The 13,276-nt window shown below is 44.3% G+C and overlaps 1 protein-coding gene across 1 annotated transcript in view; it reads right to left on the bottom strand.

Moving 5' to 3' along the window:
* Positions 1-13,019, bottom strand: part of TRIM36 (tripartite motif containing 36) — a 1,273,623-nt gene extending 1,260,604 nt beyond the window's left edge. The window contains exon 1 of the mRNA XM_069625519.1: positions 12,822-13,019. Coding sequence (XP_069481620.1) covers positions 12,822-12,884 — 63 coding nt within the window. The 5' untranslated portion in view covers positions 12,885-13,019. The remainder of the gene's footprint in view (positions 1-12,821) is intronic.
* Between the last annotated feature and the right edge of the window lie 257 nt (positions 13,020-13,276).

Raw genomic sequence — 13,276 nt, 5'->3', positions numbered from 1 at the left:
AGAGAAGAATGCTGCAGCCAATCACCGATACGATACAGGCGACCTCTCCTTTACGTGGGAGGGCAAGCAGCAGAAAATCACCACCTGCGAGGAGGGCTGTTCAATCCTTCAGCTAGAGGAAGACCAGGTTCGTCCGAATGACCAACTACGTTCTAATCCTCCAGACACTGCGGGTAAACCGTTGGAATGGTGAATCGAGAAAAAGTATAAGTCAAAGAATACAGGAAGTCCAAGGTCCCGCAACAGAGCCAGGAATAACAAGTGACGGAAGAACACTAGGAGAACCAACTAACAAGAGAATATACAACTGTGGAACAATGATGGAGGACTGCAATACACCGAAACATACAAAACCCACTCGGAGGGAAAAGAACAGCACATCTGGGACGTTGGGAGAAAGAGGGAGAGTTGGAGGGCTGTTGGAAGAGCAAAGGAACCAAGAGGTACATCGACAGAACAAGCTAGAGACACAGGGAACCGAAAAGGTAAACATCAAAGTCACTGAAGCACCCCATTTCCAGCTTCTAACAGCACAACTTCTCCTACACATAAATGGCTGAGTCAATGGTAATTTCTCTGAATGTACAGGGCCTGAACTCTGAACTCGCCAAAGAAACGACGAGCGATAGTAGACAGGTTGAAAACAATGCAGACGGCGATTGGGCTCCTACAGGAGACACACCTCCTTCCTAAAGACGAGAAGAGAATGACCAGTCTGAACTTCCCACAACAATGTTTTGCTTCAAGTGGGGAGGAATAAATAAATAAATAAAAGAAATTTTAAAAAAAGGGGGGGTGGGGGTAGCTATACTAATTGGGAGGGCGCTAGACTTCAAAAACTACAAACCCGTAAAGACAAAGAGGGCAGGTATTTGGGGCTCAAAAGGGTTGATAAAGGGGACATTTTACACAATAATATCTATTTATGCTCCAAACAGTTGCCAATATATGTTCATAACGGATTTGCTGGGCAAACTGGGCAGCTGGTGCAAGGGCCAACTGATAGTAGGCGGGGATTTCAATTGTGTTATGGACCCAATGCTGGACAAAACACTCCCCCCCCCCCCACAACTAGTGATCAGAAAAATAGACAAGCTCTGGGTCGATTCTTCAGAGAATTAGGAGTAATTGAAACTTGGCGATTCTTCCATGGAGACAGGGGTGAGTACACCCACTACTCAGCCGTCCCCCTCAGATACTCCAGGATAGACATGATCTTAATATCCACAACATTAGTCCCACAAATAACGGAAGTAGAAATAGGAGTGGAATATCACTCAGACCACACGCCAGTGTTGGTGGGTGTTGATTGGGGGTGGAAGGGAGCAGAACAAAACCTCTTTGGAGATTAAATGAAATCCTCCTGAAGGACATAGGGCTAAGGGCCCATATGGAGATCGCCATCAACAACTACTTCAAAGAAAACGACAATGGGGAAACGGCGTGGGGGGGGGGGGTAATATGGGACGCAGGGAAGAAAGTGATCAGGGGAGAATTCATGTCACAAGCAGCGGCATACTACCGTGAAAGAACATTGGTGACAAACCAACTAGAAAAAGAGGTGAAAGTTGCAGAAGTCCAACACAAAGCCCACGGCTTTGGAAAAATCAGAGCACAACTGGAGAATCCCACGGCGGACCGGATCGCCTAGTCACTGCTACAAACAAAACAAACCTATTATATCCATGGGGGCAAGGCGAATCGTTTTCTGGCAGCCAGTACAACTAAACGACGTCGATGGAAAACCCCAAACAGCAGAGCTTGACAAAAAAGAAATAATAAAGCGATTTCATGAGGAACCATAGCGAGAACCTTGACCCAGAACGCCAACTCACCTACATCAATACTTTCCCGCTGCCCCAGATTGCCGACAAAGACAGAACCAACTTTGGGAATCCAACTATGCCACAAGAGATAAGTGATGCCATCTCAGCACTACCAGCAAATAAGACTCCAGGTCCAGACGGCCTTGGCAACAGCTATTACAAGACATTCCGCACATAATTGCTTGGCCCATTGACAAAAATTATACAATACAATCAGAGAAGATGGGAAGGGCTACAACTATACTGCCTCTGAAGCCAGGTAAAGATCCCCACAACTGTTTGAGCTATCGTCCCATGGCGTTGCTGAACACCGATGCAAAAATCTACACGAAAATTCTAGAAACCCGTCTAATGAAAATCCTGCCGAGCATAATACACGATGACCAAGTGGGTTTCATCTCCGACCGACACACACACACACACAAGATAACATCAGAAGGGCAGTAGACGTCATAGATGCAGGGCGACGAACATGACAGTCATTTGCAGTGGCAGCTCTGGATGCCACCCATGCCTTTGACAGCATGGACTGGCGCTACCTGAAACTGATCTTGGAGCGCTTCGGCTGTGGATCAGAATTGACCAAGATGGTGCTCGCCAATAACCAACACCCATCGACAAGTTTCAGGATCAATGGACAGAGTTTGTGAAGATCAGAAGGGGCATGCGACAGGGATGTCCCCTCTCCCCTCCGATTTTCGCAATGGCAATGGAGCCATGTGCAATGCAGTTCCGTCAGGATACTAACATCAGAGGAGTTACGATTGGTCAGGAAACCCACAAAACAGCGCTGTACGTGGACGACATTATGCTCTTCATGGGAGACCCAAAAAGATACGATGCCCAGAGTGATGGCTCAACTGGAGGAATTCAGACAGGTCTCAGGGTTCTCCATAGACTTCTCCAGATCAAAAGCCATGAACATAACAGCAAGAAGTGAAGAGACCGAGATATTAGGACATTCCCGATGAGCTGGGTGGAGGGAAAACTTGAATACTTAGGGATCCACCTTACCAGAGAACCACACAAGCTATATCAGGCAAACATAATCCCGCTGTGGAAACAACTACAGGAAGACATGCTCAGATGGGACTCTCAGGAGCTGTCATGGTTTGCCCGTATCACAGCTGTCAAAATGTCCATTCTCCCTCGTCTCCTTTATGTAATAAGTTCACTACCGGTACCCATGCCGCCAGCCAAGGTCCGAGAGTTGCAAAATGTGATATTCAAATTTATATGGCACAGTAAGAAACCCAGGATCCAGAAACAAATCCTAATGCGCTCCCCACTCCTGGGCGGCCTGGGAGTTCCAGAAATGAACAGATACATTTTGGCAGCACAACTAGCACCAATGCTGAGGTGGGCAAAACCAGAGAACCATAAAGGATGGTGTAGAATCGAACAAACAGCCTCATTAGCTCCCCTAATATCCCTGTTGAGCCTAAGAAAAGTAAACCGAGAGAGTAGAGGTGCGCTACTAGAAATGACGAAATGGTCACTGCAAAGCTGGGACAAAGGCCGGAAAAGAAACGCATTGGAATGGGCCCATATACACCACTGATGCCCAACCCAGATTTCACACCGGGTCTTCAACAAACGTATTTGGCAGGTTGGTCAGGGGCTGAAACTATGTACCTGAAAGACATGTACAAGACGGCTCTCCATTGCGATTGACAAAAGGTCAGCAGAAATTCAATATAGGAGAAAATGAGAGCTATAGATATGCACAAATAAGGCACTGGATAACCCACCCAACGGTGAAGAGAGGGCACGAGAACGCCATCAGGCCTAGAACTGTCACTGCAGGAAGGCTAAACGGTGAAGGGGATCACAAGACTCTACAGACTGCTCTCCAACGACCAGCCGACCGACAATCTCACATACAAAATTAACTGGGAAAGAGACATGCAAGAGCCACTAACAGAGGAGGAATGGAACCAAATATGGGCATGTGCCCACGGCACCTCCAGATGCACCACGATAACGGAATCTGCTTACAAACTATGCCTCAGATGGTATATGTCCCCGAACCGCATTCATAAAATCACAAAGTCATATTCACCAAACTGCTGGAGGAACTGCGGTGAGAAGAGAGACCTATTCCATATGCGGTGGACATGCCCCAAAGCCGTCGCCTATTGGAAGGAAATACTAAGCCACATAAAGGACATTTCAGGGGTTGAACTGCCGAGATCTCCGAAAACAATTCTCTTAGGAGTCCCCATATCCTATGTCAGGAACGACAGACAAGCTCATTACTCTCCTATTATCAGCAGCAAGAATGACCCGTGCACAAAACTGGAAAAACAAAGATGGCCCAATCTCAGCATGGTGGTGGATCAAGATCTGGGGAGTAATGGCTATGGAGAAGATATGCGCCATCAGTACCGGAAAATACCTAAGATTCTTAACTACTTGGAACCCATTCCATGAACATGTGCAGGACAGAGAAGCTCATTTCTTCAAACCCCGCCTACTCCGGAACACTCACGTAATCTGAATTCTTCCAGACGTAAAGACGTCGAGACACCAACGTCAGAAAAAGATCATAAATACTCCGAACTCTAAAGTGTAAAATAGTGATTAAAGTTGGGGGTGGGGGTGAGTCGGCGAAATTGAAAACTGAAAATCCTTGAAGGCAACACGAACTCCTACGGACTGTAAGTTATGAACACAAGTTAAAAGCAGAACCTAAATAACTATTGTTGGCAAATGTTATGTTGAAATTACTTGTATGCCTTCGACCCAAAAATAAACTATATATATATATATATATATATATATATATATATATATATATATAGAACACAGAGTATCCACTAGTGCCTAGCCCAGGTTCAATAATCTAAAAACCTGCAGATGCTGCATACTTGACAGTGATTGACCTACACAATGTGTTTTGAGTGCCCTTACATGCAGATTCCCTGTACCTTACTCTGTTTCCATACCACGGACAGATACCAACACACTCGCTTACCACAGGGATTACTGTGAGTCCCCAGTGTATTAAACAGGGTCCTCCAGATGGACCCAAGAAACATACAGATGCCTAACACAGTAATGCAGATGACTTTCTAGTTTGTGGCATCATAGAAGAGCAGGAAGTTATATACCTAGGGCAGACACCATCAGCAGCAGGGAGAAAAGAGACGCCAGATAAAGCTGCTGCAGTTAGAAACACACTGCAACCCAACACAGTGAAAGAGGTGCAGCAATTTCCAAGCCTATGCAATTATTGCAGGACATGGATTTTTGATTATTCTACATATGTCAGGCCCTTACTACAAGCACTCAAAGATGCCCACATGTGCGTTGTGTATTTTGCAGTGGTTTGCTGAGGTCAATGGAGGCCATGATTCAACGATTGAGTCCTATGAAGTAGGTTTGAGAAATGAATTTTCCAGTGTATGGGCGCTACCATGCAGAATGAGTAGGTACCCTTTTGTGCTAAGTTTGTGGGTGTACAAACCTTTACCAGATGAAACCTGAATTTTTCCTCTCGGGTATATGTAGATGAATAATATCTTTGAAGAATATTGGTGACTTTTCCCCTTTTTGTTTCTCTGTATGTTTGGGGTGCAGTGTTAGAAAGTGACCAACAACATCCACGATACACCTAGAGCCTTTTTTGCACCTTTTAGCCCTTGGATACAGGCAGCCATGAACGCCAAGTGCTCCAAGTCACACACTGGAACCTGGTCCAGCTTGCAAATGCCCCAGAGCATTGTCTTAGTGCAATGTGAGAAGAGATGTGGTCCTTCCGCATCATGACTTTGCAAAACTGCATGGTGCTTAACCTCCTCACAGCCATGGAAAGGAAGGGGGGGGGCACGAAGAGTTTGCCAGAAAATGGGGACTACATGCTGTACCTACAAATCCCCAAATGATCAGGACAATGGAACCCTTTCAGTCGCAATAAAGGCTCTGCATTGTCCGAGAACAGGGATGAAGAGAAAATGAAAAGGGGGGCGGGAGTAGATTAAAAAAGATAAATGATTGGCGGACAGAAATGGTCTAATGGGTGCCAAATTGGTTAATGAACATTTGTGGGTAATCCTGCCCATCCTAATTTGGAGCCCTAACCAAGTCATAGTAGCTTGTTGTGTCCCCCCTGGAGAAGGGATGTCACTGCTCCTTGGAAACATGAAAACACACAGACAGACGAGGTAGATATAAAATCAAACCAAAAATCATACCAATACCAGGAACCCTTTGGATACCACCTCCAGATCCCAAAAATGATCTGGATTGTTATGTAGATCCCACAGGAGATGGAGGTTGCAGCTTCTAGGATGCAGTACCTGGGATTACGCAAGGGGAGGGGCGGACTTGAGAAATGTTAGCAAAATATGGGTCCCATAAAACAAACATGGTTGGGCACATGAACAGGAACTGAGAGATTAGGAGTTCATGAGGGAACTCGTTCCTAAGGAATGAAGGGGGGGGGGATGTTGGTATGAACGTCATGCAGCCCCCTTGTGAGAATAAGTATAAACTAAGAAAACATGAGTCTGAACCTACACAAAGGCCAAGATTGCAAGAAGATCATACTGTCGTTCCCTCCCCGCCATATCTCTTCACTGAGAGATTAACAATAAACAGAAAGACACATACATATACACTTAAGAGTTTAGATGTGTAGAAAACGGCAAACACATTTAGCCAGTAAACGCACACTACAACCAACGTAGCACAAAACCATACATACACACACACAAACATAAGTAGACCCCGAAAGACAGGGAGCAAGTTAGGCAACATAGTGAGCAGTAATTAGATATAGCAAGCTATAGCAGATGCAGACACTGTGCACGTAGCATTACTGCTTGTCTCCTTTGATGTAAGGTAGATGTGTATAGATACACACAAACATATAGGTAGACCTCAAGTCATGAAAAGTGATGGCAATGACAAAACAAGCAACATAGGCAAATGGCAGACTTACCTAGACATGCATACATACAAGTAAGCAAGACCAAAAAAGAAACGAGAAGTGCTTCAAGTAGGTATATAAGCATGCAGTAGAAGAAGAAAACGTACCACTTACATTAACATTTCATAGATGTGTGAAACATAGGGTAGGCCTCAGAGAAATTAACCATTAAAATGCACTAGGCCTCAGAAATGCATGGTTAGGTCCACACAGTAAAATGCATTTCGTTTCCAGCCCATACAAAAGAGACACACAGACAAGGTCAGCGGCCTCGATGCAGGGTGTAAAGCTGTGCTGTGATCGGTTAGCAAGATGAAGTGAAATTCTTTCCCAAGCACAGAATGAGAAAACATGAGTCAATCAGCTGTTGCAACTATGATCCGACCCAGTGAGGAGAAGCGGTAGAAGCAGAGTAGGGATTGGTTAAGAATCGGGAGGTGCAGCAAGGTCCCACACGTCTAACAATTAAACGTTTAACTAATAACGTTTCTGCCCATGTTCTTACAAACTAACAACTATAAAGGCCAAAGCTCAGTGGGAATGAGGCACCATGCAGAAATGTGCATAAGACAAAGCCACCAGGACAGCAGACACATTGCCCCCTGTAGGAAAATATTCCCTTAGGAATCGAGCAAAACTAAGTGACAAGTATCTCACACAAAAGGCAGTTAATTAAAATTAAAGAAATATTCCAAGTAATAAAGGAATATAACACTTAGAGGTCCTGGAAGTTATTAAAGTACGCCTGCATGTATATGTCCAGACCACACATAGCCAGCCGCCCATTCATCAATACACAGTTTAATTATGCACATGGTCTCAGAGCAAGAGGTCAGGAAGCACGCCCCATGAAACACGTAGTCACATCATGAGAAGGAAATGTTTCCAACCAGAAGTATCACATTAACTGACGGTTGAGCAGTCATAAGGGTGAGCCCGGTAAGATGGTGCCAACATTCTAGCTCTCATAGGAAACGATGCAAAGTATTCTTTTCTTTTTTTGTTGCCACAGTTACACCTCACAATTCTATTGGTCACCAATGACCAAAGTAGCCCACACCAGGGTAACCAGAGGGTCTACACCAGTCAGAAGTCAAGTTGTATATGAAATACTTTGACTACTACCCAATCAAAATCCTGAGAAACTGGATGGTTCCATCATGAAGTCATTATTATGAGGTCGTTTTTAGAATGGTCACGAAGGTTAGGATAGCCCAAAAGGTATAGGCATTGTATATTGTATTGTTCCCCCCCCCGCCCCTTCTCACACACAGGTGTTGCCTGTTTTGCTTGATTGTTCTACCATGCTCCCTCCCACCCCGCCCTCCAGCTTACTTCTGCCCTGATACATTCTGGTTTCCATTACTGTCCTGTGGCCAATGCTGGATTTGACTTTTATGGACTTCATTGATTCACGGTGCATCACCCCTTCCCATGGTGGCCTTGAATCATACTGTTGCCATCTTCATCTTGTATCCAGGCTTGCAAAATGATGCGTTACTACTGACTTCTGCAATTGTATTCGCTCTCCCCTCTTGCTTCTCCACTCTTTTTGACGGCTTACTCTCTGTTCTCTCCTCCCATTACTTTCTTCTATGCACTTACTCTATCAGAATTGTCCCTGGTCCTAGTATGATAAGAACCTTGTCTGTCTCATCCCCTCTCCCCTTAGTTGTCCCCCCTGTTCCCCACCCTCCAGCACTAACTGAAATGTCGTCAGGCCTAGTACGATAGTCACTTGTTTTGTTCCTCCCCTCCTGCACCCCTCTCCGGCTCTACCAGAAATGTCGTCAGGCCTAATACAGTAGTCGCCTGTCTGTTTCCATTTCCTTCCCACTCTCCCTTCCTTATCTATGTCTTAGGTCTTGTACTATCTGAAATGTCATCAGGCCGAGTACGATAGTTAATTTCACATCCTTACTGTTCATGGCCTGTAAGAATGTCATTGTATTTTCCCCTTGTTCCCTCCCCTGCCTTGAAGCGCTTTGAAACACATTGTGTATAGGCGCTATATAATATCATATCACCTACAGAGCAATCTTGGCTGACCAATCAGCGATCAGTATTTCTAAAGTATTCTGAAACTATGTATGAAATGTGACTCCACTTTCTACTATATAACACAGCCATTGTGTGATGTTCTTTCAATTTTTTTTTTTTTTTATTGTTCCCAACCGTGGTGGCATGTAATACATTTTTTTATTGACTCATTGGATTACTTTTATTATATTGATTTTTGGCCCTTACTCTACATCACACTCTTCCATTAATGTATGTGACCAGGTACCTCTCACCATCCGAGAAAGTAACGGATTTAATCTGAGCTGCATTACAAAGCATTTTACATTATGGTCAATGATGCTACAGATATAATGCTTTGGTTTAAAATATGGAAAAGACAGGTGCATGTTCCTCATAGCTTTTCTTCCTGTACAAGTGGGCAATGTTTTTCAATCCATCCCATACCGTTTTCCTCCATAGTTTTTAACAGCAAAAGGCTCATACATATAGTCTCATACATATAGTCCTTCGGATTCCAGCCTATCAGTTCATAAAAAGATGTGCAAGAATAAACCAAAGGTTTCCTGGACTGTATTCTATTTGTTGGCTGATTGCCATCTTGCGTGTGCCAATAATATGCAGTTTTACCCATATCTGACAATATATTTGTACAGAGAATGCTTTTCTTAACTCTCACTAATGTGGTTCGAGAGATCAGGCCCAATTTCATACGGATTGTCTCAATCGGAGTGAGCTCAGGCAGTCCAAGTTTCCCCAACCTTCCCTCCAATACCTTTAGCCAACTTATTTGTTCTTCAAAACATGTTTCCAAACCATATAAGATTGCTGGAATAATTCAAGACATATATGGTTACCATGCCTTCAATCGAATGACCACACTTGGCTCGTACATAAAAGATTGTATACGGATGAATCTGCAGAGAGCTTTTTGGAATGATGTGTTGCTGCAGAGGAGTATGCAACAGTGAGGAAGAGATGGTGGCCCTAAGTCGAGATATATATATATATATATAAATCTACTTGTTCCATGGTGTAGCCTCCCACCATCCATTTAAAGTTGTTTATGTGTGTAAAAAAAAAGCAATCAGTAATCTTGGAGTTTGTGCTATTGATTTTTAGGTTATTACTGAGTATACTTCATAAGCCTTTAAGTATCAAATAGCACAATCACAATCTTGTCAGCATAAGACAGCCATATGATTTTGGTATTATATAGCTTCTGGGGAAAATTGTGTGATAGACTTAAAGCATTATCGAAATCAGCGACATGCACGTTAAACAAGGTTGGTGGCAAGACACAACCTGGTTTTAAACCATCATACATAGGTATAGATTGACTGAGAAGTCCCTGGGAATTGAGTTGCACTATCACAGAAGTTTTGTAACAAAACTGTAACAACAAATTGTCTCTAGGGCAGAATGCATCTACTGCAGGATTGCCCAATAGTGTGAGTGTGATAGAGCCCATTTACCTGGGATGTCTTAAGGCAGGGAAGTAAACAATTTTTCAGGTCTTCAAATGTTAACAAAACTCAAGTCCTAAAAAAAGAAAAATTAAAAGTGTGGGGAGGTGTCCATAACATATGCTGCATAGGCATGTTTGTAGAAGGGTTTCCTTCTCCTCTCCTGCTGGGCTCAGGCTTGGAGACGTGTTAGCCTGCATCCTGCAAAATTAGCAAGTGCTGCTCCCTTAAATGTGAAGGGAGCATCATTAATGGACCACCTGACCTTGGAGAGGGCGGCCAGGCCAAATCTGTTGGCAGGTGTAAGAGTAGGAGAGCATCCTATAGCAGAATGCTGCCAAGACTCAGAAGGTTATGTGACTGTTACTGAGATGTTATAGGGTTAGACTCTCCCATAAATCATATGGCTTTTTTCCTATTCCTGCTGCAAAATATGCTGTAAAATGTGCTATTTTGACCTGGGGGTGACTACAGCATGCTCACATCACTCAGGGTAGGAATCTCTACACCTGTAGCAAAAATCAAAAGCCGCACCATTAACATATGCACAGTAGGTGAACATAACTTAAAGTGAAATATACAATTTAGTTCAACTGACCTTTCCCCTTAGAAGAAAGTGCACAAGAGAAATTAGCATTTGCCTTTCAAAAAATTATCAACCTGGAAAAATAATCCAGAGAGGAGAATTTTCAATAAATATGCTGGCACAGTATAAAAAGTGGCCACCATTTAAAACCAAAAACGTGTAATGAAATATTCCAAAGGAAAACAAAATCCAAACCGAACAAGTGTGCTTTAATGACACTTTTGTGGTCGTGTGGGCAAGTGTCTGCATTGGAAACATGGCAGCCTGGGGTGCAATCTTAGTAGCCGAGCACTTGAGCAGGCAAACTTTATGTTCATGACTCACTTGCCCCCATCATCCTACCCCCTTTCACCCCCACATTTGGCTTCCAACAATACTGTTTTTATAAAGATCGAAGTACTTTATTCACACAAATACATAAATCCTTATAGAAATAAACTAGGTAAAAAAGGTGTATAATTATGGCATTACCCCCCCCCCCTTGAATGGAAGACTACAAATACGAGAATGCAATTAAACAGAAGGCAAAAATCGGTCTGGTTTTTGAAAATGTATTTTCAAGGCTGTGAAAAGGATTGGTTTTCAATGTTTTACAAAGGCATGCTTCAGAATTACGCGAGGAAAAATATTACATTCTACCTAAAATAAACGCTTTTTGGTGTGTAAATATGAACATTATAAATAATGCAGATCATTTTGTGCGATATGTTTAGTTGTACTGGAGGACGACAAACATTTTAGGCAACCAACTAAAAACACCCTTTTGCAGTTCTTAACACGATAACGTTCAGAACGTCTTGTCAAAAACAATGACCTCTTAAATTGGCTATCACTTTGGGGGAGGGGAGACTCAGGAGCGACGCCGCAGGGGGTCGAGAAGTTCCACGTTGCCTCACCATCAAAACAAAAAGGGAGCCTCGTGCATGGGGGCAGCACAGTCACTTTTGAAAACAACATGCATGTATATGCTGGAGCCTGCAGGCCACTAATATGGGCCCTGGTCAGCCGCACAGACTGTCCGTGCCTCAGCTTTTGTGATCGTGGTAATAGAGGGTTGGGATTGCTTCACTTTTGAGGGAGGGGAGTGGCCCATATGGCTCCACATAAACGTGTGGGTACACTTCGACAACTCCCCATTGTATACCATTCATTAACAGCTACGTCAGCACTATATAAACCTAATACACACATAGAAAGGGCGTACGCCGGAAAAACGCTGCTGGACACGCACGGATTTCAGGTGTGCACAAAGCAACAGGCACGAAGTAAATACACATTTTGAACAGGTTTAACAAAACACGTAATGTTACCAACACATCAGTTTTCCAGTCCTGGTATTTTCAGTGATCACTGACGTATTCACCGAGGTGTAACCTGGATAGTTTGAATTGACCAGCGACCCTAAGCAATAATTTCCATCAGGTTTGTCTGTTTTTTGTTTTAAATTTTCGGAGGGCAGTACTGCCACTTTAACGGAGTTGGCAAAACCTCAGTTCAGTTTGTAGTACTCCAAAATCACCAGGGCTAAAACGGATCCACATAACTTGTGACATTTCAATGTATTTTTCTATCAAACACAAAATAGAAGCTGCAAAACAGTAAAACGGTTAGCATGCGAAACACAGACGGGACTGTGAAAAGGTTGGCCGACTTGCAGTTTATTTTTGTAATTTTGCAAGCGAGAAGCATGACAACCAAAAGAGAAACAAAAACACGCTGTCAAACTGAAATGCAACATCCTGGCGTTGAAGCGCTGACCCGACAAGTTATAGCTGTTGACACACATGAGGAAGCAGTGATTGACAATTTAGCACAACCGAAGAAATGGACAAAAACGTGGGCTGCAGTGATTGCCCCACCCCAGCTGCCCAGCAGTCTGTGACCCGCGCCAGCTGGAGGTATTCCCTCACGCTTCCGGAAACAAACCCGTCGGCAGCAGGCGCAGCCCGGCCGCTCCCGCAGGTGCCTCACCCCCGCCACGCCCGTCTTACCTTCCCTTTGGTGATGGTGTCCACGATGAACCCAAACTGATGTATATCGTCCGGTTCTGTCATGGCTGTGACCAATTAACAATCCCACAGAGGCCACGCGTATGGAAATCCCACAGTGAGTGAGTTCTGCGGCGGCTGCAGGTCCGCCTCCACCCTGAGAGGTGACCCTCCCAGCCCTCTCTGTCGCTACAGGATGTCAACCCGGGCAGCCCACAGTAGCAATTAAAGAGAAAACCTCCCGGCGAGTTGCATTGTTGGCCACTTGCGAGGTGGTCCTGGAGATGAGCTCACGGAAAAAGACCAGAAACGTGATGGGCCGCGGAGATGTGAAAATTTGATTAGATGAACTCTATCTCCAGGGCACCCAAGCCCCGCCTCTGAAGTCTCGCCCTCTCTCCTCCCCTGCAGGCAGAGATCCTGGGCTCAGCTGCAGGGGGTGGGTGGGTGTGTGGGGG

Source organism: Ambystoma mexicanum, chromosome 6p, assembly GCF_040938575.1.
Source record: "Ambystoma mexicanum isolate Mex_15411 chromosome 6p, UKY_AmexF1_1, whole genome shotgun sequence".
In the NCBI taxonomy this organism is placed as follows: Eukaryota; Metazoa; Chordata; class Amphibia; order Caudata; family Ambystomatidae; genus Ambystoma; species Ambystoma mexicanum.
The sequence above is the reverse complement of the archived record's forward strand: the minus strand, read 5'-3'. Positions and strand labels throughout refer to the sequence as shown.